This window comes from Thunnus albacares, chromosome 15 (assembly GCF_914725855.1).
Source record: "Thunnus albacares chromosome 15, fThuAlb1.1, whole genome shotgun sequence".
Taxonomy (NCBI): domain Eukaryota; kingdom Metazoa; phylum Chordata; class Actinopteri; order Scombriformes; family Scombridae; genus Thunnus; species Thunnus albacares.
Genome location: NC_058120.1, coordinates 20,326,800 through 20,350,375, shown reverse-complemented (window position 1 = coordinate 20,350,375; position 23,576 = coordinate 20,326,800). Strand labels below are relative to the sequence as shown.

Below are 23,576 nucleotides of genomic sequence, written 5' to 3'. Positions count from 1 at the left end.
GGCCCGCTTGAATGCAAAGGGGGCACTCTCAGGTTGAACAGGACAAAGCCAGTAATATAGAGACAGACAGAGAGGGGTCAGAGAGGATATTCCTCCAAAAAAGAGAGAGGGTTTGTTCCTTGTTGAGATATCCTCCATCTGGAGAATAAAAACATCTCTCAGTGATGTTTTCTGACAGGAAGCCATGTAAAACTGCAGACATTTGCAGACATTCAGTTGTGTCTCCTGGCTGTTGCTTTTAGTGTAAAATTTTAAATTTTAATGTCAGGTGTTCTGCATGTACATGTGTATTTGTGCATTAGAAATATACACATACGTTGCACTTTGCTACTTTAATTATGCTCTTTTGCATCTACCTCCCTGTATTTATGTCTGGTGTTGAGGTTTGTGTCTGTGTTCTATGAGACTTATCGACTGAAGGTGTTATTTGATGTTTAAAAGCAAAAAAACAACAAAATCAATGCTTTCTGGATAGGAGAACATTTAAACCCACTGTGAAGTGGTGTCGCTGTACGTCAACAGTCTGTGCCAGTCTCTCTCACTCGCTTTGTGTGTTTGTGTGTGTGTCCCCTACCTTGTGTGTGTGTCTCTGGTTCACTGTTTCGTGGACTGCTGCGGAGTCGTCTCTCTGGTTTCTTTCCTCCTGGACTGCTGACTCCGCCCCCCGACCCCACTGACCCAAGCGATGGGGCATGTGACTTGTTGCTGCATCACAAAAAAAAAAGAATTGCAGCATCGTTTAATGTTGATTATGAAAGTATATGACATGGACCGCTTCAAACCAGTGAGTCCTTGGTAAAAAAAATTGCTGATGAAGACTGGTATTTGTCACGCAATGTCACCTGGAATCATATATTAAACTCAATATAGTTGATAATTAAAGAAAATACATTTTAAGCTGGTTCAATTTAGAAACATAAGTCCCCCTTAAAAATGTGAATTAAGTGAACTTAAGTGAGTCAAGTTAACTGTACGAGAGATAAGCTCAATATACTAATAAAGATAATAATAATAAAGGTATTAAGTTGACTCAACAACTGTTCATTCACTTTGACAAATGTCATGGTCAGACTTACCTTCTATTTACATTTTCTCAGTTTGTTGTGACAGTTCTTTATTTATCACTTCATACCAGAGTCAGTACAAAAACAGCATGTCAGGCTGCTCTAAATGATCTTGTTAAATTACAAATGTACAAAGTGGGGACTGAATTTGATACTAACCTTCATCATGGTTTGCATTGTTTTCATGGATATTCACATAATTAAAAGAGACCATGACCTGTATTCACATGTATTAAAGACACACAGATGGTTTCCATTATCAATATTTTCTTCAAATTACAAAAAGGAAGAGCCTCTGGAGAGTTTTAACTCTCAAACAATGCATCTTGGGAAGTCTGCTAATAAGCTAATCATGTTTATTTAAAAACTTAAAATTAATAAAACTTATATATTTGAGTTAAGTTAATGACAAAAGATTAGTTGATTCCACTAAATTCCTGTTTAATGTTTTACAGTGACAGCATATAGAGATTAGTTCGTTTCTTGTTGTTTTTTTGCCCTGTTGTTGTGATCAAATGGCCAACCTCAGAAAAAAACAACAATCAATCAATTAACCAGTCAGAAGGACAAGAGTCAACCAGGAGGCATATGACAGAAGCAGTATGGTCACCTGTATCCGTTGTGTGCTGGCCCCAGGCTGCCCTTATACAGCGTGGAGGGAGGGGAATTAAGCCGATTCTGTCGCTCTAGTTGTCTCTGTTCCTTTATCTTTTTGGGCTGTGGCTTACTGTACGTGTCCTCTCTGCCTATGTAGTTAGACATCCCATAAACTGGGATGATTTCTGAAGAGGAAAAGAGAGGATAAATGATGACTAACAATCTGTGCAAAGTACTTGTAAAAGTAAAAATTGGATTAATAATTGAGTCCAGTCAGCATGTCAGTACCTGGATCGCCATACATGGGGGGAAGGTGGTGCTGGTAGTACTGGTGGTGGGGTAGCTCCCCGGGGCTAACAGGGGGGTAGAAAGAGTGAGAGTTTGGGATGAAGTGAGGGTGAGCCAGGTAGGGGGGCAGGTGGTGTGTGGGGGAGAGGGCTGGAGAGTAGGAGGGAGGGTAGCACTCTGGAGACTGAGGGGTCACCACCACCCTGCGGACCCCTGTGGTATCCTCCAGCACCTGCAGGACAGAAGAGAAAAGAAAGGGAGGGGTGTGAGAGGAATAAAAGATATGCTTCTGGGATTTCACAGTAAACATTACACTTGGAAGTTTTGCACACTGACAGCTCCAAATGGCAGCGGGACATGCTTTAGTACCCACATATCATGTTACGCTGGTTAACTACACCCAGTTTGTGATTGCTTTATAATGCACATTGTTATGTAGAGGTTTCTCTGGGTGGTGCTTGCTCAAAATGGTTAAGGAGCCAGTTTGTGTTTCATTACCAAGTTTTAATTTGGCATTTGGTACATGACACAAAAAAATTCCATTCATTTTGATTCATTGAAAGTTAATAACAGGGGATCAACAGCGTTATTTTTCTCTAGTTTCTGCTTATGATTTACTGTTTTTTCATGTATGCAAAATGCTAAGTATGGCTTCAAGGAACAGTTAGACATTTCGGGAAATATGCCTAATCTTTTTCTTGCCAAGAGTTAAATGAGAGTGCTATCAATCTTTTCATCTGTCAGCAAGAAAGCGAATAAAGTGTTTTCCAAAATGTCAAGCTATTCCTTTAAAATTCTAGTGTGTTTTAAGTGTTTATATCTATTTTTAAAAGATATTTTAAACCTCTGAGCCCTAGGCTATTTTCAGGGTAATTTCACTACCTTCACTTACTTTTAAGCTCTTATCTTGGTCATTATCAGGGCTAGCTATACATGCTGTATCTTGTTTTTTTCAGTACAGTCAAGGCTATCCAGATCTCCCATCATTTGGTATGATAATACTCGTAGTGCGCATGAGCCTATCTGCACACAGGTGACCTGCACAGGTCTTTTGACCACAACTTTCGAATCATTGCAATGAAAAGCAAATACCTTATTTTGTGTTTATTTTTCATGCAAAGTGGGATGTAATGTCAGCCCTATAATGGAGACAATGCAGAAATTTTGTTGTGATTTCAATACCAGATTACTTGACAAGGCTTTGTCACTCAGAGAAACAACTAGCATCATTGGAAAGGGTAAGTTCTGCTGTTTCTTTTGATATGCAGTACATTGTTAAGCAATAGGGACTTTGTGACTTATTCAACCGAAAACAGGAGTGTGAAAATGGCTGACGAAATTAGAGAGGATATTTCTTTGCAGAAGTTTGATCTGTCTTCATGATGTGATTACTTCAGTATGTACAATATGTGACTAGCTTCATTGCAAAGCTCCGGTTCTGCCCTTTTTTGTGATAAGTGTTGCATATCTATGCAATGAGAAGTTCATGAGTAAATCAAACAATAATAACGGATGTGGAGATGGACCCAGAGCTGTATGCAGATTGTAACCATGATTAAATTTGATCACTGCGATGAATACTTCACGAGCAATTCAACCGAGAAGAAGGGATGTGAATTTGGATGCAAATTGCATCTGTCAGGCTTTAAGGGTTAAAAATTCAAATGGCTATTTAATGGCTATCACCTTAAGACTATTTTGCTGTCAATCATTTCATAAGAGCAGGTGTCCTTTCATTTGAAAAGTATACAACTATTGAGAGGGAAAAAAATGCACAATTTATTGAACATCTGAGACTCTGCGCAAACAGGATGCTTTGGCCCTTTAAGTGATGAAAACAAGCTCTGCAATGTTGTCATCAGATGGTCTGCAGATTTCAATAACATCAGTTTCAAAGAACTGCCTCAAATTAACATAGATTCCATACATGTATTCACATTCACGGACGAGGACACACACACACACACACACACACACACACACACACACACACACACACACACACAGACAGACACACACACATTCCAACTATTCAGACACTCACAGGCTTGCATTCCAAGCAGAGAGCAAACACACACTCCCTGCAGTGAGGGGAAGTCATCTGCTGGTCCCTAACAACAACAACAAACCACCAGTCTGTCTTTCTCACACATACACACACACACACACACACACACATACCAAATAACACTACCCCAAAACCCCCACACACACTGACAGGCAAGATGGGGATCAACAGACTCAGTGCCAGAACACGACAGACAGAAAGAAAGAAGAGAGAGTATTAAAGAGGGTCAGGAGGGGAGGAAGAGGGTAATCCGAGTGAGAAAAACTGAGAGAGGGGGAGAAGAAGAAGAGGAGGAGGAGGCGGAGGAGGAGGAGGAGGAAGAGGAGGCCCCCCAATCTCCCCCTCATCCACAGAAAAACAGAGTGTTTACAGAGAAACAAGGGCAAAGTCCCTGCATGAGTACATGTGGACCCGACCCACATGCCCACGCAACATTTCCTGGCAAGGATACACACACACACACACACACACACACACACACACACATATTCCAAATAATGCGGGAAGGGACATACACACCATCACAATGCAACCATTAGCACAAACCACCAAGGACATACACACACACACGCATGTGCAAAATCCATCTGTCAATGCACTACTTTCCACCACCGCAGTGCTCTTTCTCCATCCATCCCTTCTTCCACCCCTCACCCCCCAAAAGACCTACCCACCCAGTGCCTGTCTCCCCTATCGGCCTTGTTTATGTAAGAGTGACAGTGTTTCCCGCTCACACTTGGCCGAGTCCCTACTAACACACATACCCACACACAGGCAAACACACACCCACGGTGAGCCAATGACCTGACTTCCATTGGCATAAGAACACAATCCCACCACAGGCAGAAGTATTTGTAAAACTATGCTTTTGAGGACAGTCCAATGAACTTGTGTTGATAAATGAAACCTTGCAAAACTTAAAAAACCCTTCTTGATTTTTCTCGTCTTCCTATCTTCACGAGGACAGATCAGGTCAGATAGAGAACACAGTCATACACATATTAGAGAGTCAGAAAAACAAATGCCCCCCTGACACTCAAAATTCAGCACATTCCTACTCGGTGCTCTGTTGGGGGAGGAGGTCGCCTTGGTTACTTCTTTGCTGATCTACAACAGCCAGGATAAGTGTAATGCCCGGTGCATGCTTTCTGTGCAGGTTGACGTGCGCAAGCGTTCCACAAATAGTCTGTCTTCCATCATATTCATGCTTGCTACCCTTTAATGACGACCACTTGAGAGACTTCTGGTAGTCGTTCATCAAAAATAAACAGTACAAGTCTAACAGCTAAAATCTGCTCCACAGAAACGTGTCATTTGCAGCTGCTGTACCTCGTATTTGCCTCAAATCTCTTAATGCAATCAGTTTCTCTAATGATGCATAAAAAATTCAGGACACAAGCATCAGTATGCTAAAACAAACCAGGCAGGCTACTCAACTTGCACAGATGACCTTCAAAATTACAAAAAAAAAAGAATATATTTGCATTGGAAATATTTTAAATTATTTCACCTCGCTAGCAGGTTTTATGCCTATGTTACTAAGAAAAATATGATTTGAAGAGTCAATACTAGATCACAAGATGGCATAAGAAGGACTTGTGTGTCTTTCTGTGCCTGGCTGTGATTGCGAATGAAAAAAAGGACACACAAACACAAACAAACCTGTGAGATGTATCCTGGGGGTACATGGATAGGGGGAATTGACCCATTTGGGGACATCATGGGAACCTCAGCAGGACCTGCAAAAGAGGAGGAGATTTATTTATTTAACCAGGCAGCTCACCTTTGAGTAAATTCTCCTTTACACTCGTCAGTCAACAGTACACATGCAGGGGCACAAACACACAGTGCCACACACGGTGAAGGGCAGAGCAGTGTGACACATATGTTTAACATATTGTTTTACAAAGCCATTCACTCCAGTGTATTAACCAGTATCTCAAAAGGTGAATTAATAGATTATGGTCATATTAGAGTGAAGTCATCTACAGAGTCAACAAATGACTTTAGACTGGGAGGATTTATCCTTCCTTAGTTTAGTTTTTAAGTGTCTTGTTGTACCTACAAATCATGAAATGAACTCAATCAACCAATAGTGTGTTTATTATTTCATTCTCAACAACTTTTATGAGCGAAGTCTTAAAGTAAGTCAGTCTTTCCAAGGTGGTAGCAGAAGCCGATGTCTGCACTCAACAGTAATGTCATGATTAGGGGTGAGACAATAAAAGAACACTCATGATAAGTTACTGGGATAATTGTGTATCGGAATAATCGTGAATATCCTCACGAATGACTTGAAAAAAACTGTCTAGCTCATTAACATACAGTCCTATATTGATTTCCTGATTTATTTTGAATTGCCAAAAGGAGAGCCTGCATCTTTCCAGTCATTGTTTGATTGTTTGTTTTTCACTAAAAAATGATGTTCACTAAAAAATGTGTGTTCTATCTGTGATGCAATAAAACAACAACATGTAAGGTGAAGTGATTCCAGTATGTTTTAGTGCCATTTTGAGAGTTTTAAGCATATTTAGATGATTATCGGGATAATATTGTGAATCAGGATTTTCATACAGTCCCATGCCTAGTCAAGATAGATGTATGTGCAACACATAAGGGCACAAGAACACTCGCTGAAAAAGAAATTCCTGCTCTGAAGTAGAAGCAAGAAAAATAGAATTAGCAGATTGAATTGATGTTAACTTTTCCACTATCCATATCTCCCCCCTCCCCCCCCCTCCAAATCTCTCCAGTCTCTCTCTTCCTCCGTCTCTCTCCGTGATGGAGGTCTGCGGCTGGTAAACTCATTGGGACCCCATTGGGACAGCTGGAGGCAGACCTGGCCTCAGAATAAATCACACGGCACACACACACACACACACACACACACACACACACACACACACACACACACACACACAGATGGGCCTCATCACCTACAAACACACATGCAGGCATGAAGGCACGCTAATATTTTCTGTCCATGTTGCCACCAGTCAAATGTCAGTTGAATGTTCTAAAACCTGGTCTCCTTTAAAGGGTAATTTCACCCAAATTAAAAAAAAAAAAAAAAAAAACATGTTTCATTATCTCATTTACTTCTCACTGTGAAAGTATTTCTTTGTTATGATTTGGAATTTAGGTGAACCAACCCTTTAACTCCTGTTTTCATCCCTCCCTTGCTCTTTCACACTCCTCCCTTTCCTTCCTTCCTTCTCTCAGTCCATCCTTGCGTCCCACTTTTCAGCTTTTTCATCCCTCCATCTTCCTCTCCACTTTCACTCTTCTTCCTAACTCACTCGATCCCCCTTTTCTTTCCATCTTTTTTCGTCTCCTTCCTTCAATAACCATTTTAAGAAATTCCTCCAGCATGAACCTCCCCTCTTTCCCTTCTTCCAGCCATTACTCACTTCACTCCCTCCTTTCATTTCAAATATTACTCACTTCATGCTTCCTTATTTCCCCTAAGTCATTCTCTCCTTCTTTCCTACTAAAAATCACTCCCTCTTTCCTCCTATCCCTCCATCTCTCAACCCACCACTCATCAACCAAACAAACAGGTAACAGTACAGTAAACACACACACACACACCTACGCACACACAAAAACAACCTGGGCAAAGTCTGCAGTGTGGGCTACAGTAGCGTGTGTGTGAGTAGGTCACAGGTATGGAGAGACAGACCTCTTTCAGTCCTGTCTGCTCCCCTACCATGGAGACTAGAGGGATATGAAAGTCCTCATTGAGTAGAAGGTCATAGCATGAGGAGAACACACACACACACACACACCGCAGACATACAGTGCTCCTCTAAACCTCTTTCCATCACTGCTCATAGCACATTTTCCCTCTTGCTCATACACTGTCCCAAATACACACTCTCTCTGTGTCTCAGTTGCCCTCTCTCTCCCTCAAACACACACACACACACATATACACACACACACACACACACACACACACACACACTATTGGCAAACAGACGTGTGTTTGGACAGTCTCTGCTGCTTCTGTGCTCTTCACTCAGCAAACAGCAACATTCCTCTGCTCACACACACACACACACACACACACATACACACTGAGCATTCCCATCTCTGGCCCCCAGGACTGGACCCAACAGGCCCAACTACCCCCCAACCCCTACCCAAAACACAAGACACTCTTTGTCCTACTACCCTTCACACACACATTCACACACACACACACATGCACACACTGCTGTAAGTCATATAGTATTAGACTGACTGCCATTTAGAAAAGCTGATGATAATCAAGCAGTTGTACAGTAGGTGTGTGTTTGAGCGGTTGTAAGTGCGTATGTGTGTGTGTGCGTATATGGAAGTTAAGTGAGTGGTGCACAATCCACGTTATGGTAACGTCACTCTCTGGTCTTCAGCCTCCAGCTTTGCCCTTTAAGCGCCACAAATAGAGTCACGACTTCCTCTGCCTAATCCTGCTGGAATCCCAGACAACTCGACTAACAAAATCCACTCCACTCTCCCCCCCTTCTCATCTTGCATCTGTTGCTCCTTCCGCTTCCGACTGCCAGAGAGGTCAGGTCAGAGATCACTTATGAGGTCATATCCCCCATGTGGGATGACATCACTGTACTACCTGAGCCACTACGAGGCATTAGTCATGTGTAATCTGGCCCTTAAGAGAGGCATCCAAGGGGTATCTGACTAAATGAGTAATAGTTCATTTTCACTACACTTGTATTTAAAAATGATTACTTACAGTAGTTGCCAACAACAAATGAGGATTGTGTCGAGATGATTAGCAGCTTCTGCTTCAGCTAGAGCCAATGATTCTCATAATTATAGTTGGACCACATATCACATAAACCCTGACATTTCTGTCACAAGTGGATGTGACTTATTATTCATCCCGTCCCAGAAATTGCATGCTACTATTTCTCAAAAAAAAGAAAAAGAAAGGAAATGGATAAAAGCTCCAGGCTGAGTGATAATTCAACATTATCATTAATTGACTTTCACTTGTATTGTGTCACGAAGGCGCGACCGTATTGTGTTATCATTTTATCAGTCTAAATTAATGATTTCTAGCAGTGTAATGAAAAATAACTGTTGAAAGTTTTCTTTTACACTTTTCAAGCGTTTTTTTCCCCCCCTGTAAACATCAACAATGCATAAAATGTAAAACATTAATGGAATATAGCTCATTGCATTGCACATCAATTTGATTTAAATGTGATTTTGCCTCATATATACTGAATAATGTATACATATGAGTATTTATTTCAACCATATTGCCCTATTTTAAGAGCTAACAGTGAATATGTAATAATTATTTATGATCAACTTTAACTTTTGTTTAGTTCATGCAGAGAGAACAGTGCGCCAAGCCAGAATATTTCCTGTGAAATCCAATCAGGTGGCTCAATGTGTAAAATGCCATGTATAGTGATCAATGTTACCAGCGTTAAAAGGCATCATGTAAAATTCATCTTAAAGTACGGCTTCTGAAACTACTGTAATTATGTTTTTCTTTTGTTATCTGTACAGCCCGCAAGAGTTAATCAAAACCACATCTATGACTAAACCATCCTATTGCGAAGGTCACCGAAATTGACATGAGGTCTGTGGTCAAATGTGTGTTCGTTTGGCGGTCAGTGACGTGTGTACGCATTTGTTCGGGAGCCAATGTCTAAGGAAACCGGGGGGACCACAGGAATGATGACAAATTGTGTTTTGTATTGCATGTAACAAAGATAGACGAAACATAACGTTGACACACAGAGGGGGAAGAGAAGAAAGACAGACAGGTGTTGAATGGAAAAATACTGTTTTCGTAAGGAAAAAGAGCAACAAGAACCAGAAGACAGAACAAATTAAGAAAATGTGAAAACATTACGAAATACATAATTAAAATTAATTAAAAGTGGATATATAGGGCAACACTGATCCCCAACTTTATTGGAAAAAAAGATCTTAATGCTAATCTAACACACACACACACACACACACACATATATACAATTTTAAAGCCTCACCTCAGAAAGTTAAACTTTTGTCGCCAAAGATTTACACTTGCAATATACACACATGTTCATGGTAAACATCCTGTCTCATACATTACCCCACACACACACACACACACACACACACACACACACAATCCCAGACAAGCAGATAATCTCATATGGTCAACTCTTCTATACTGACTCATTCATAAAAACAAAAAACAAACGAAAAAAAACACATCCTTGGGATTTCGTCCAGCTGCCCATACATACATTCACACACATACAAAAACAGAGGAGATGATGCAACATTTCATCAGATGTTTCTCATGATACAGCTGTCAAAGACAGCTGTGACTGGGCCCCCAAAGCACAACACACACACACTCAAACACTGACAGAGTCCGGCGCTCACACACTCCCAAATACTTATATCCGTAATCATGCATTAACTTATGCATACTGAATAAACACACACAACCATACACACCTATCGATCAACAGCGCTGACAGTGAGTGTGTGTACTGTAGGCCGACTGTGTGTATCAGCTTGTGTTCTGTCTATCAGATGGGAGTAGCATTCAGCTTCTAGAAAGACATGAAACACTTTCTCTTTTTCCCTTCATGAGCCCTGCACATGTGGTCACCACATTGAAAGGAAACACAGACCCTCTTGGGAAAGCATGTGTGTGTGCGGTGTTGGTATCAGACCAAAGGAGCCTGTTTGTGAGCTGACCTACATACAAAACAACCAGACTCAGATGGATTTCCCAAAAACACACAGACAAAAAAAAAAAATAGTAGTGCTAAATAGACAAGCTTAAAAAAAAAAATCCTTATCTCAAAAGTACAACACACACACACACACACACGATTTGTACACCCTATCAAAACCCCATGAAGGAAGCTGTCCGATCTAGATGGGTATTTGTATTCTTGTATGAGTCTGTGTTTGCATGTGTGCGTGCATCTGTGCGTGTGCATGTGTGCGTGCGTGCGTGTGTGAGTGTGTGTGTGTGTGTCTGGGTCAGTTGTGACGTGGCGTTGCCTGGAAGTTATGTAAGCATCAGTAGGGTAATGTTATCTGTCCTCGGAGCTCCAAGAGCGAGACACTCCCACGACAGCTTCCTCTACTGCCTAGCCAATACATACACACACACACACACACAGACACACACACACACACTGTGGAGCACGGCACACACTGAGGAGCACGGCCTATTGTCATATATAAAAATGAAACAAATCCCCATAGATCTTAGACATAGATCTAGACAACTAATATAGCTACTAGAAGCTCAGCGAGAAAAAAAGGAGAGAAAGAGAGACAGAGTGTGGAGCATGATGCTAAGTGCAGTGAAAAAGACAGAGAGGATATGGAGGATAGGGCAGAAAGAGCAAGAGCCTACAGTTGCAGGAAATGTGGGAGACAACTTTAAAATAGCACAGTGTACTGTATATACTCATCCCAGGTTACTGTAAAAACATGTGATGCTACATGCACATAAATACACACACACACACACACACACACACACACACTAGAGAGCCCTCTGGTCCATCTCCGGTGAGTCAAGTCCGGCGGACATCTCTGCTGTGGGCAGGGTGAGGTTCAGTGATGGAGGAGGAAGTCAGGACTTCCTGCGCTGCCCTGCCCTCAGTAACGACACAGAAATTCTGCAAAATGACGCAGTACCTAGCACATGCATGAACCCACACATAGACGGACATGCATAAGTGCACACACAGCTGATGTGCTAGATATGGATGTAACAAACGCCTATACACATGTGGAGAAAGAAAACACACAGCCACACCTCTGATCCTGACTCTGTGTTCTGTGCGACGAGTCTGTAATTTGAGTGAGCTGCTGATTTGCTGTGGAATGTAAATCATAAGCTGGAGAGTTGCTACGTTTGCACACTGGGTCTTACTGTATGTATGTAGTGTGTGTGTGTGTGTGTGTGTGTGTGTGTGTGTGTACACAGGTATGTGTAAGCGAATTCCTCAAGAGTGTGCCCCCTCAACTTATAGCCTCCGAGCTCAACGTTGCATAACAGTATCATAAGTAAACATTTGTTCTCAGTTGTGCTGATGAAGCTGATGAAACAATCAGTGCCATGACTACTTCATCAATGTCTGACATCAGCATATTAAAAAGCTGAAGAAGAAACAATCACTATGAGGGCTGTAAAACTAGGGTTCTATTTTATTAGCCCACTGGCTCGCACTCATATTTCAAATTAAGCACACTCTCCTTCATGCAGATTATGAAAAAAAACAAAACAAAAGTAATAAGCCTTTTGCAACACCAGTGAAGAAAGCTTTCCATCCCTACTTGTGTAAAAATGCTGCTTGTCCTTCCATGCCAAACGCTGTATGGGGGTCTGATGATCGAGAGGTTTGCTGCCAGACAGAACATGCACTAAAGTCCATCTCTGGTTGTTTGCCCAGAGTTAGTAGCAGTAGTTGTGATGCCCATTCCCAAGTTGACTAGGGGATTAAATCCCATTGTAACCTGCTTCTGCTTTTTCAACTTTTACACTGTCTCTACAGATATAATTACCATGGAAGTTGTCCAGTTTCTACTCTGTGATTCCGAAGAGCTATCTGGAATCAGATTCAGGGGAAAACTGTAAATCTAAATGTCTTATATATCTATTTTGCAAAGAAAATACAAAAACAAAAAGACACAGGGTTTGTTATTCAACTTACAGTCACTAATGTCTTGATATACAGTCAATAAAAGTGATATTTCGTCAACCGAGGATGCCATTATTATCAATCATTTCAAAATGTTTTTATGTAGGTGGACACATAAACACTTCATAAATCTAAAATGTTTTTCAAACATTTAAAGCCCTCATGTGGTGCTTGATTTATATTCCAAGTCAATAGTGTTTCCTCTAATACGGAGCTGCCAGTCTCTCCAGGTCTGGGCCAGTCTCCAGGTGTTCCTAAAGACTTTAAGAATCTTTGGCATTTTTGAAATGTATTTATTGTATGATCTTTATTTATCCAGGTTAGTCCCTGTGAGCTCAAGTGTGTTTATTTTCTTTCTTTTTTTTTTTTTTTTTTTTTTATAAGGGAGAACCGGCCAAGACAGCAGCAGCACTTGAAGTGTTTAATACTCAATAGCCCCAGAGCAGTGCAAAATATGTGGAAGTTATTATAAATCAAACACTCCTGCTCTTTTTTTTATTTTTTGAGAATGATTTAATTCCAGATGGAGAGGTTTGCTCCTAAATGTGATACACCCAATTTATGGAAAAAAAACACTTAACACATTAGGATTATCATTAGTGCAACACACAACCCCCATGCTTTTGGTGAATTTGGATACTTTCAATCATTTTGGGACAGTTTGCAACAATTTCTTTCCTCTAAGTGACCATATACCTTATAGTTTTACATCTCATTGGGGGGAAAAAAATCTCAACTAGCGCCAAAGGGTTAAATTTCTCGAAATGTGATTTTAACATTAATCTTATCATGTTCTGATCCTGTATGAACGGTCATTAAGCATACAAGCCTTGATCTGTTCAGTGTTCAGCATTTAGCAAGGGTGATAGCCCATACCTCCACCCAGCCCAGATCTCTCTCCGGCTCTCCCCCACCCAGAGGAGGGGCGCAGTCGGCCGACCTACTTCTGGTGCTGGGTCTGCTCCAGAAGAGAGCAACGTAACGTCTGGAGGGACACTGAGCCCCAGCCATGCTTTGTTCTCAAGATTAACATGCGCAAAAACACACACACACACACACACAGACACCTTTGCAGTCTCACATGGATGCACACACAATCACACATAAAGACCGTCATACACGTCAGATGTCATGCTGACATGGACCCACACACACACACACACACACAGTTGTCACACACATGCACACACACTTGATTTTTGGAACACATTGACATTTGAATAGTTTACACTGACAGAAATCGCGGTCACCTTGGCACAAACATCACGCACCAAAATGGGACACGAACACACAGACAATGATACAGTTACACATCTAGACATAACTACTGAACACACACGAGAGTACACACACACACCCTAGCTTGCCCTTTTCCAGTATTATCACATGAGGCTATTCTCAGGTCTGCAGATATAATTGTTTTGAGTTTGGTAACCATGCAACATACTGCATGGAGTGACATACTTCAGTTATCACTCTTGCCGCTCATGCACGACACACACATGCACGCGTGCAGACAGGCGTATGTGAGACTCCTGACATACATGTGCAAGCATGCACGTGCACACGCAAATATACACAATCCAGACACTGATGACTCATTGTATCCATTCCCTAATCAACTCTACATGTCTAGAGGGAAAGAGAGAGTGAGAGAACAAGAGAGAGAGCGAAGAAGTGCAACAGCTGTTGGTGTGTAAACAGACTCAGAGTCTAATAATCATTTCCTGCTATCCCTCCCTCGTTCCCTTCTCTTTCCCTCACTCCCTTGAATCCTCAAGATGCAACAAATTCTCAAACCTTGACCTACTAAAAGAACAGCAATGCTTTTACTCAGTTTTACTAATTTTCCCCCAAGCTGCTACTTTTGTACCCAGCTGTACTCTTCACCATTCCTCCCCTCACTCTCCTCCTTCTATCTCTCCACATGTTAATGTGGGGCATTCCTAGTGTATGAGTCACAGTCTGAACAGCACTGAGTTTGTGTCCAACACAAAGAGCAGAGAAAGTGTGTGAAGGGAGAAATAGGAAGAGAAGAGAAGAGGAGAGAAGAAGAAGAGAAGAAGAAGAGAAGAGAACAGAACAGAACAGAACAGAACAGAACAAAACAGAACAGAACAGAACAGAACAGAAGAAGACAGAGGAGAACAGAAGAGAACAGGAGTTGTGTGAATGTCAGTGGAAAGGATGAAGGCAACACTGGAAGTCCTAGATTAGCAGGGACTTTCCCCCACTCCCCAACTGAATTCTACTGTTTTTGTATATGTGTTTGTACAAGAGTGTGTGTGTGTGTGTGTGTGTGTGTGTGTGTATGTCGGATGCTGTGGGATAATCAGACAAGTAAGGAAGTGTAGATATGGTGGAGATTGAGTGTATATGCGAGAGAAAATGGTAAAATGAACTTGTCTTTAAGATCAATATCACAACCTTTTCTCTAAAAATCCCTCTGATCATTCCTCAACCTCATTGACTAGGCCCTCCCTTTGACCGACATACACTTCCGCCTATCCAATCAGATCAGGGAAACAGAAAAAAAAGGGGGGCTTCCCTGTGAAATCTAAACACCCATGATGTAAACAATCACATGTGCAACCTACGCAGCTGTGCAGGAGGGCTCAAAAATCCAGGAACATTTGCTTTACTCTTTTTTAAATCCTAATCTTCTTTGGTGTTGGCGGTTCTCAACCTGGGGTCCGGGGACCCCCAGGTGTCCTTAAGGGGGTTCCAGGGGATCCCCAGAAAAATTAGGAGTATTTTAATTTTGTTGAAATAGACGTTAGCTCGATGAGAGAATGTATAAGAATGAGTATTCTTTTCATAGGTTTCACATTCTTCACTGTTAATCTGCCAATCTACAGTGTAGTTATGACAGACAGTTATGGAATAACTAAATCTTATCTGATGGGGATCCCTGAGACTACATCTTATCAAATACATGGCCACGGCCTGATGTGTATCAATTTGGGGGTCCTTGACACCAAAAAGGTTGAGAACCACTGATGTATCCCAATACCATTCACTGCTACCACAGCCCCATGTGATCAATAAAGTTTCATCCAATCTAACTGAATCTAATCTGAAAAGCAGCATGAGCAACATGTGGAGAGGAGTCAACATTTTTAAAAGGCCCTCGAGTGTTACATTGAAGTTTAATTTAATTTAGCTAACAGCACGCAAATCACCAAAACTGAAGTTACGGGAGTGAAGCTGCGGTACAGAGGAGGTAGAGAAAATTTTTTAAAAATACTACAAGATAGAAACACGACAGGCAGAGAGAAGGAGAGACAGGGAAGCAAGGGAGGAAGTGAAGGAGGTCAGAAAAAAGAGAGGGAAAGGAGGAGGGAATGAGGGCGGAGGGAGGGGAAAAGTGCTCCAGCTGTACCCTGAGCTTCAAGGGAGCCAAGAATTTCATCCCTGGAAAAGCTCTCCTTCTTTTTCTCTCTGTCGCTCTCTCTCTCTCTCTGGAAAATTCTGTAAGCACTCCTCTACACAGCTGCTGTTCACACACACATCCACTTTCACACAGTCTTACATACAAAGACAGACACAGTATTCTCCAGAGTTTTTGCCCACTCTTCTCTTCTCCCCAAACCCCTCCCACCCCCATGTTGCCCCTGAGTGGGCTAGTCCCAACAGCGAATTCAATCTTCCCCGGAGCTGGCAGACCAAACCAAGTCAGCAGCACAGGGGTGGCTGGGGTCATTGCATAGAGGAAGTGGCCTCGCCCGGAATGCATGGCAGCAGACACGACCAGACATGTAGCGTCTGATTCTCTCACTCTATCCCTCTTTTTTCTTTCTTTCTGTCTCTCTTCCTCTATTTACCTTCACTCATTCTGTCGTTTTATTTCCACTCCATTTCTTCCTCCCTCCCTTCCTCCTTCTGCCTCTTCATGCCCTACTGTGTGAGGGCATTGAGTTTATAAGTGAGAACTGGGCAGGGCATACAACAACAATCAACTCTCTCTTTCCAGCACACACACACACACACACACACACACACACGCACACTGAAGTCAAGCTCTTAACTACCTTGTGCCAAATGAACCAAGCCAATCCTCTCTGTCCTTTTGTTTCTTGTAAAGTACATTTGAGTGGAAAATACTCAAAAAAAAGAGAAATCAGCAGGTATGCCACACACAAACACACATGCGCACACAAACTGTGCCCAGAGGGACCACATTCCATTACACACCACCTGGAGTGAGAGTCCGTTCCCATGGTGACCAGTTTCCCAAATCCAGTGGGACATAACACAAAATTAAGACACACACACTTACACTTAACACACCCCCACAATCAGTTTTACAGCTGGCCCCAAGACATAAAATCTTGCAGGTAAATCCTCTGCAAAAAAAAAAAAAATCTTCCTTTCCTTTGCTTTCCTGGCTGTCAAGTTAAAACTTCAGACACCCGCACACATACAGATGCATGCATGCACCCAAACACACATCACACACGTGCGGAGGATGTCTCTATTATGCACTCACACTCTGCATGTGTCCCACCCTCCTCTCATTCCCTTTTTTTCCAACAACAATACAAAGTATATTCCATAAATACAGACTCAGCAGACATCAACCTGAAGCAATTTTAAACAGAGAGCGGAGGGACAAAACTACAGTGGTGAGTTAGCTCTTAAAAATACTAGACTGAGACATCGCTGTTTGAGCCTTAAAGAATAAGTTCACAATTTTTCAAGTCTGTCTTAAAACAATAGTCAGGTGTCCATAGGGACATTAAAACAGGTTTTGCTTGCTGCAATCATTCCTCCTGTTCATACTGACCATTATAAGATCTTCTCCAATGGACTTACAGTGTAAATGATGGGGGACAAAATCCACAGTCCTCATTTTGAGCAAAAAATTAATTATTTAAAAGTTAAATAAAGTAAATTAAAAGTTTATCTGAAGATAATATGAGGCTTAATTTACAGTCTTTTTAGGAAAAAAAAAATCCTTATTTGTGTCTAGACAGACAGTGTTTTCCTGTCCAGCTGCAGTGGAAAGATTGTAACAAAAACAAGGAATTTGGCACTAAAATGACAGTATCTTTGGAAGATATTGAATTTTTTTTTTTTTTTACTAATTTAGATGGCTGAAGTCACAAGTAAACTTTAAAAACACTTTTTTTGCAAGGAAAGAGTGTTGTGGATTTTGTCTGCCATCACTTACAGCGAAAGTGTATTATAAAAGGGATCTCTTAATGGTCAGTATGAGCAGAAGCAATGATTACAGTAAGAAAAACATGTGTATGTTCATTTGGGCACCAGACTTTTGTTTTAGGACAGACTTGAAAAACTGTGAACCTATCCTTAAACACTCACTACAGCAATACTTTTGGATATGGTTCCCCAGTCTGACAGACAACATTAAAATATAGCGGTTGGCTTGCCAGGAGCTGGTTTGTGGATGTGGATAAAATCTATATACTCTTACACAACAATATTTTTGATATGATCAACCAGTTCACGTGTAACATTAGCGATGTAAAGGTGAACATAAAGATGTCTGACAGGCCACATGCTGCAAACAATTAAAGCATTGCATAAATATGCAACACACATTAAATTGGTTATGGGTTCATGATGCCTGGGGCTAAAAGCATGTGCCATTTATACACATAAACAGAGGAGACAGACACACATGCAAACATTTTGCACACATTTTTCTACACATTTAGGTTGAAGAATATAAATCCATTTCCTTTTAATTTTACAAAATAGGGACCAGAACACATCAAAGCTAAAATATTTTGAGCATTTTACATATACTGCAAATTGTTTAGTTGACTGGATTACAGACATCAGACGCTGTCTTCCAGTTGCACAGTAGTTTTCAATAATTGTGTTTGATTGTCACGCTGCCCTATACGGGTAGGAGTTTGATTCCAAGACAGCTTTGAAGAAGTTCCTAAAACAACCCCCTCTGGTTACAAGCAGCAACGGGACCATCAGAAACAGTACTCTAAATTAAGCCTTTCTGAGAAAAGTGTATTTGTGTCTTCTCCCTCAGCTTGTTTAGAGCCATCTGGCTTGGTATAAACACAGGCCGCGAGACTTTCCACCATATTTCTCTCAACCAGCTATTTCCATTTACATCAAAAGGCTTGGAGTGTAGAAGTGCACACTCAGGCAGAAGGCTGGAGAAAGAGAACCTCAGCATGCTTCTGTAGTGATGCAGTGAAGCCAGCGAGAGGAATATCAGCATCCTCCACCCAACGGAGGCAGGGAGGGACTGAGGCAAACGGAGTGAGACGAAAATAGAGAAATGGACACAGAGACTAAATGATAGAGAGATAGAGGCTCCCCTCCTAGTAGAAAACACTTAGGAGGGAAGAAAACACAGGGTGCAACCCAATTCTACTATTCCTGTCCTTTCTTCTTTGGGTCATAGAAGAAAAATCTAAAAATTCAAGACAGACATGCAAGGGAGGAAAATTAGTGAAATGAGACATCCTATCCAGTCAAGCATCATCTAAAGTGACGTGATCAGTCACTAAATAAATGTCACCATTTTGCTAGCTGAAAAGGATTTTCCATCTAATTATGTGCATTTTTTTTTCACTCATAATTTTATTATTTAATATTACAGATTATGATGATGTCTCATAATGTGCAAAAACAATTTGTTGGCCATTTTGGAAAAAAACAGCACATTTGAACTATGATGTCTCTGGCTGGCTGTGATTGATTGCACCACTGAAACGGAATGGAAATGATGGCAATAGACGATTAAAATGTGTTTATTGCTGAAAGAACACAGACGGTAATGACAACAACAAAAAATACTGTATTTTTGTGGTGCTCTATAAACATATATTCCTTGTCATAAGACCAACATTCAGAAAACATCCGAGTATAACAGCATTATGAATCAAAAAACAAATAAAATCTAAAAAACTAGAATGATATTCAAAGAGTGTCGCTGCTCTGTCTCGTCTGTCATCAGTGATTTGACAAAACTGCAGTGCTGAGGTGATGTGGATCAGCTGCAGCATCAAACTACTAAAGCATTTCCAATGGTCCAATAAAAGACTTCCTAGCCGAGCAGAAATAAGGTAACTGGAACATCTTTAATGATAGCGGGCCTGATTGATTTTTTTTTTTTTTTTGGAGGAGCGTGAGATATGAATCAGAATCAGGATGCACCCACAGAGGGACAGAAAGTGGGCGACACAAAGACGGAGGGCAAACAAACAGCTCACATCTGCTGGTTAAACGCAACACAGACCTTGACATGATTCACACTCTGCTCTGTCCAGATGAAACACACACGCAAAAGAAGCATGTGCACACAGCTGGTGCAGACACCACATCACAGAGGTCACACTGACCACCATAACCATTGTTTGTCAGAAAAATGGCCTGGCCAACTTGTACTGCAGCTGACCATTTCCCATTATGTCACTGCAGTAATGCAGCTGTACAGACTTCATCATCCACACGTTCTGCATTCACAGACAGAAACCAGGCTGCGTAGGAAAAGCAGAGAGCACAAACACCCTCGGGTAATCAATAAAATTCAATAATAGAATATTTTTTAAATTTGTAATTAGGTTAATTATCTATGAGAAAATAGCCCAAATAAACTAATTTGTTTGTTTTTAGATAGTTATTTGTTTGGTTTGACATTACACATCTGCAGCCAATTAAATTTCCCTCTAATCTCCAAAGGAATACTCACACATACACACACAAATTAATAAAGAGAAATGAATAATAAGAACATGAGGTTATGAAAATGGCAGTGTATGTTGTGACTCCGCTATCAGAATTTTGTCCTTCAAAAATTCAAAACAAGTTACATTCTGCATATTTCCCATGCTAGCTCAGTAACCGTTCTGCACGACAGCAAGCTTCAGATATAAAGCCAGGATCGTGGTCATATAAAAATAATCTGTTTTGAAAAATAACTTGTCTGATTTGGTTTTTCTGCAAAAAAAAAGTCAATTACCTTGTTAAAAAAATACATCTATTAGTTCTCCATCACTGAAATATCCAGAATCTATGAAGATGCAAATATCATTCAATGTTTTAAAGTTTAACTGCTGGACACATGATGTCTCTTACTCCACTGACTAAGTCAACTCTCAATACAAGTTTCCACATCACACTTGTGTAAGTTGCATACTGCATCACCTATCACTCCAGACTACTTGTGATGTCCCAAATCACGCTCATATATACATATCTTAAACTGAGATTTAAGGTGGTTGCAGAGAAACTTTCCCCTTTCAGGAGATGAATGTGAAAACAGCCTTTGAATATCTAACTCTGTGCACACATACTTACATTCGAGTTCAATCCATGTGAAGGAACGAGAGGAAAAAGAAAATTGGACTCAAGGGGGACTTTAAAATAAGTGGTAGCAATGTGTCAACTGGACTTAATTTGTAGTCTTGTATCTTAAATGACAGTAGAAACACTTGATTCTAGTAGACACATGGAATATCTTAAATAAGATGTGTTTATCATAAATGCAGTGAGTAGGTGATTAACTGCCAACATTATCTACAGGTAAAGTTCTTCATGCCGTGATAAGAGACTAGCTGATTACATATGTTGTGGCCAATGAACTGAGGACCTCTGGGATGTCCGCAAGAGGATGCGTTATATCGTGACAATCAAACCAATCAAACTGTTGATTATGCTAAATCTCAACCAAAGCCGGAAAGCGTAGCTGCTGCCACCCAGGCCTCATGATGTCACATCGTCCCTGGTGGGGCACAGCTTCCTGCTCCTCACCCCCTGGCCTCATCATTCCTCATAAAAGTCCAACAAAGAGCAAACAACACAGTAAACCAACACAGCCTTGTAAAACACACACACACACACACACACACACACACAAACACCCACACATATTAACACACTCACATTCCAGAACAGGGTGCTCTAACACACCCTCTAGAGTCTTGTCCTTTGATGTGAGTGTGGGAAAGCTCAGGGGAATGGTCTTAGTGGGGGAGGGAGAGAGAAAGGGAGTGGGGGAGGGGAAAGGAGGGAGAAGAGTGTATACATGAGAGCAACTCGATGAGACGGTGAGAGACTGGGAGTGGGAGTGGGGGGTGGTGGTGGTGAGGGGGTGGGGGGTGGGGGGGTCAGTTGAAGCTGACCCCCGGAGCACTGAGAGGTCAGTCTGTTTAAACAGGGGATGGAGACATGCAGACACACACACGTACACACACACAGAGAGAGACACACACACACATACAGAGTACATGCTAATTAGCAGGCTGATACTGGCAAAAATTCACTTCTATGAAAGTGGCACAAAGCAACACAGAGAGAGTCGTAGATGCAAAATAACACAGAGACAAACAGGAAGAAAGCAGCAATTAAGACTGAGCTGATAAAGCACATCTCTGACATAACTGATAGAAGTAGCACCGAACTGAAACTACCTCCAAAATGTTCTTTATTTAAGAGCAAACATAAATTATTTGAACGTGCACAGCGCAGAACTGAAAGCATTTTATGGGCCCTGAGGTTATGGAATTTGTTGAGCTTAATAAAATTCTATGTTAAGTTTCAGTCCAAATAAAAGAGCATAATCCAGCCAATAGCGTTTAGCGGTGGCGTGGCTAATGAGCAGCACTTAACATTAATCCAACAAATACAATGGTTTCTCTTCTGCTCAAGGTTTGCTCTAAGGTAGAAACAGACAGATGAGGAGGAGAGGAAAGAAGGAAAGAGGAGGGAGGCGGGAGGAAGAGAGGGTTCATATGAAAGAATCTCTTTTGGCTGCTGTGTCGACGTCTCTCGGCTGGTTCTGCCTTGGCAGAGCATCTGTGTCTGAGTGTGCACGTGTGTGCATGTTTGCATGCATGCACCGCAGTGCAGCAGCTAAACAGAGGTTACTTTATATAAAAGCTGGTTCCTGGTTGTGCCCTGAGGTCTCTGTAATCTCGCTCTCTGTCACACACACTTGCACATAAGTACGCCAGAGTGCAAACACACACACACAGGCACACAAATACACAAGCGTGCGCAAACACGCATCTCTGAGGTCTCAGTAATCACACCAAGTCTCTGTCTAAAGAGCGACTCAGTTCGCCTTCAAAAAACACTGCCACACTCCACCTCTCATTAAACCCAGTGACCTCCTCCAGAAAGCGACAGAGAGAGAGCAAGAGTTTGTGTGTGTGTGTGTGTGTGCGTGTGCGTGCGTGTGTGGCCCTCCACATTAATATGTGCATTCAAACATGACCCCAAACCCCCAGCCCCCCATCCAATTAAGTGTCGTCAACCGCAGTAAAAGGCACCAAAAACAGCACACACACAGATACAAACTGTGCCTTTGATGCTAAATTTTGCATACAAGTGCACACACACAAACACACAACCATCAGACCCCAACTACATCAATACTGTGTGTTTTTGCAAATCAGTGTCTGGTTTCTCATTCATCTATTCACTGTACACATTAAACCATTCTTTCATCTGTCCTTTATCCATCTTTCCGTTCATCTAATCAGCCAGTCACTCATCCATATCTAGAAATTTCTCTGTCAACTGTATCTGTGCATCTTTGCATCCATCCATCCAATCGTTCTATCACGTACTATATCTATCTGGCTTTATCTGTGCCTCCAAGGTCTGCCCGGGGCAAGCCGTCTGATTTCAGGGAAAAATTGAATTACACGGCGGGCGGAGAAAAAGAGGCGGGCTGTAATTAGTTAGAACATAGAATACGGGGTGGTGGTGGGGTTTTTTTTTTTTTCCAGTGGAGGGAGGGATCGGTGTCTGAGCCAAAACTGCACTCTCTCAAAGAAAACCTTCACACACAGGCAAAGAAAGAGTGACAGAGGAAGAGAGAGACAGACAGAGAGAGAGAGAGAGAGAGAGAGGCTGAGAGAAAAACAAAGAAAC

The 23,576-nt window shown here is 41.5% G+C and overlaps 1 protein-coding gene across 3 annotated transcripts in view; it reads right to left on the bottom strand.

The window, feature by feature from the left end:
* The window catches only part of fndc3ba (fibronectin type III domain containing 3Ba), a 106,605-nt gene that overhangs the window by 49,432 nt on the left and 33,597 nt on the right, over positions 1-23,576 (bottom strand). For all 3 annotated transcript variants that reach the window (XM_044375436.1, XM_044375437.1, XM_044375438.1), the window contains 4 exons: positions 5,680-5,756; positions 1,950-2,181; positions 1,675-1,846; positions 575-705 (listed from right to left, as the gene is read on the bottom strand). In XM_044375436.1, coding sequence (XP_044231371.1) covers positions 575-705; positions 1,675-1,846; positions 1,950-2,181; positions 5,680-5,756 — 612 coding nt within the window. The remainder of the gene's footprint in view (positions 1-574; positions 706-1,674; positions 1,847-1,949; positions 2,182-5,679; positions 5,757-23,576) is intronic.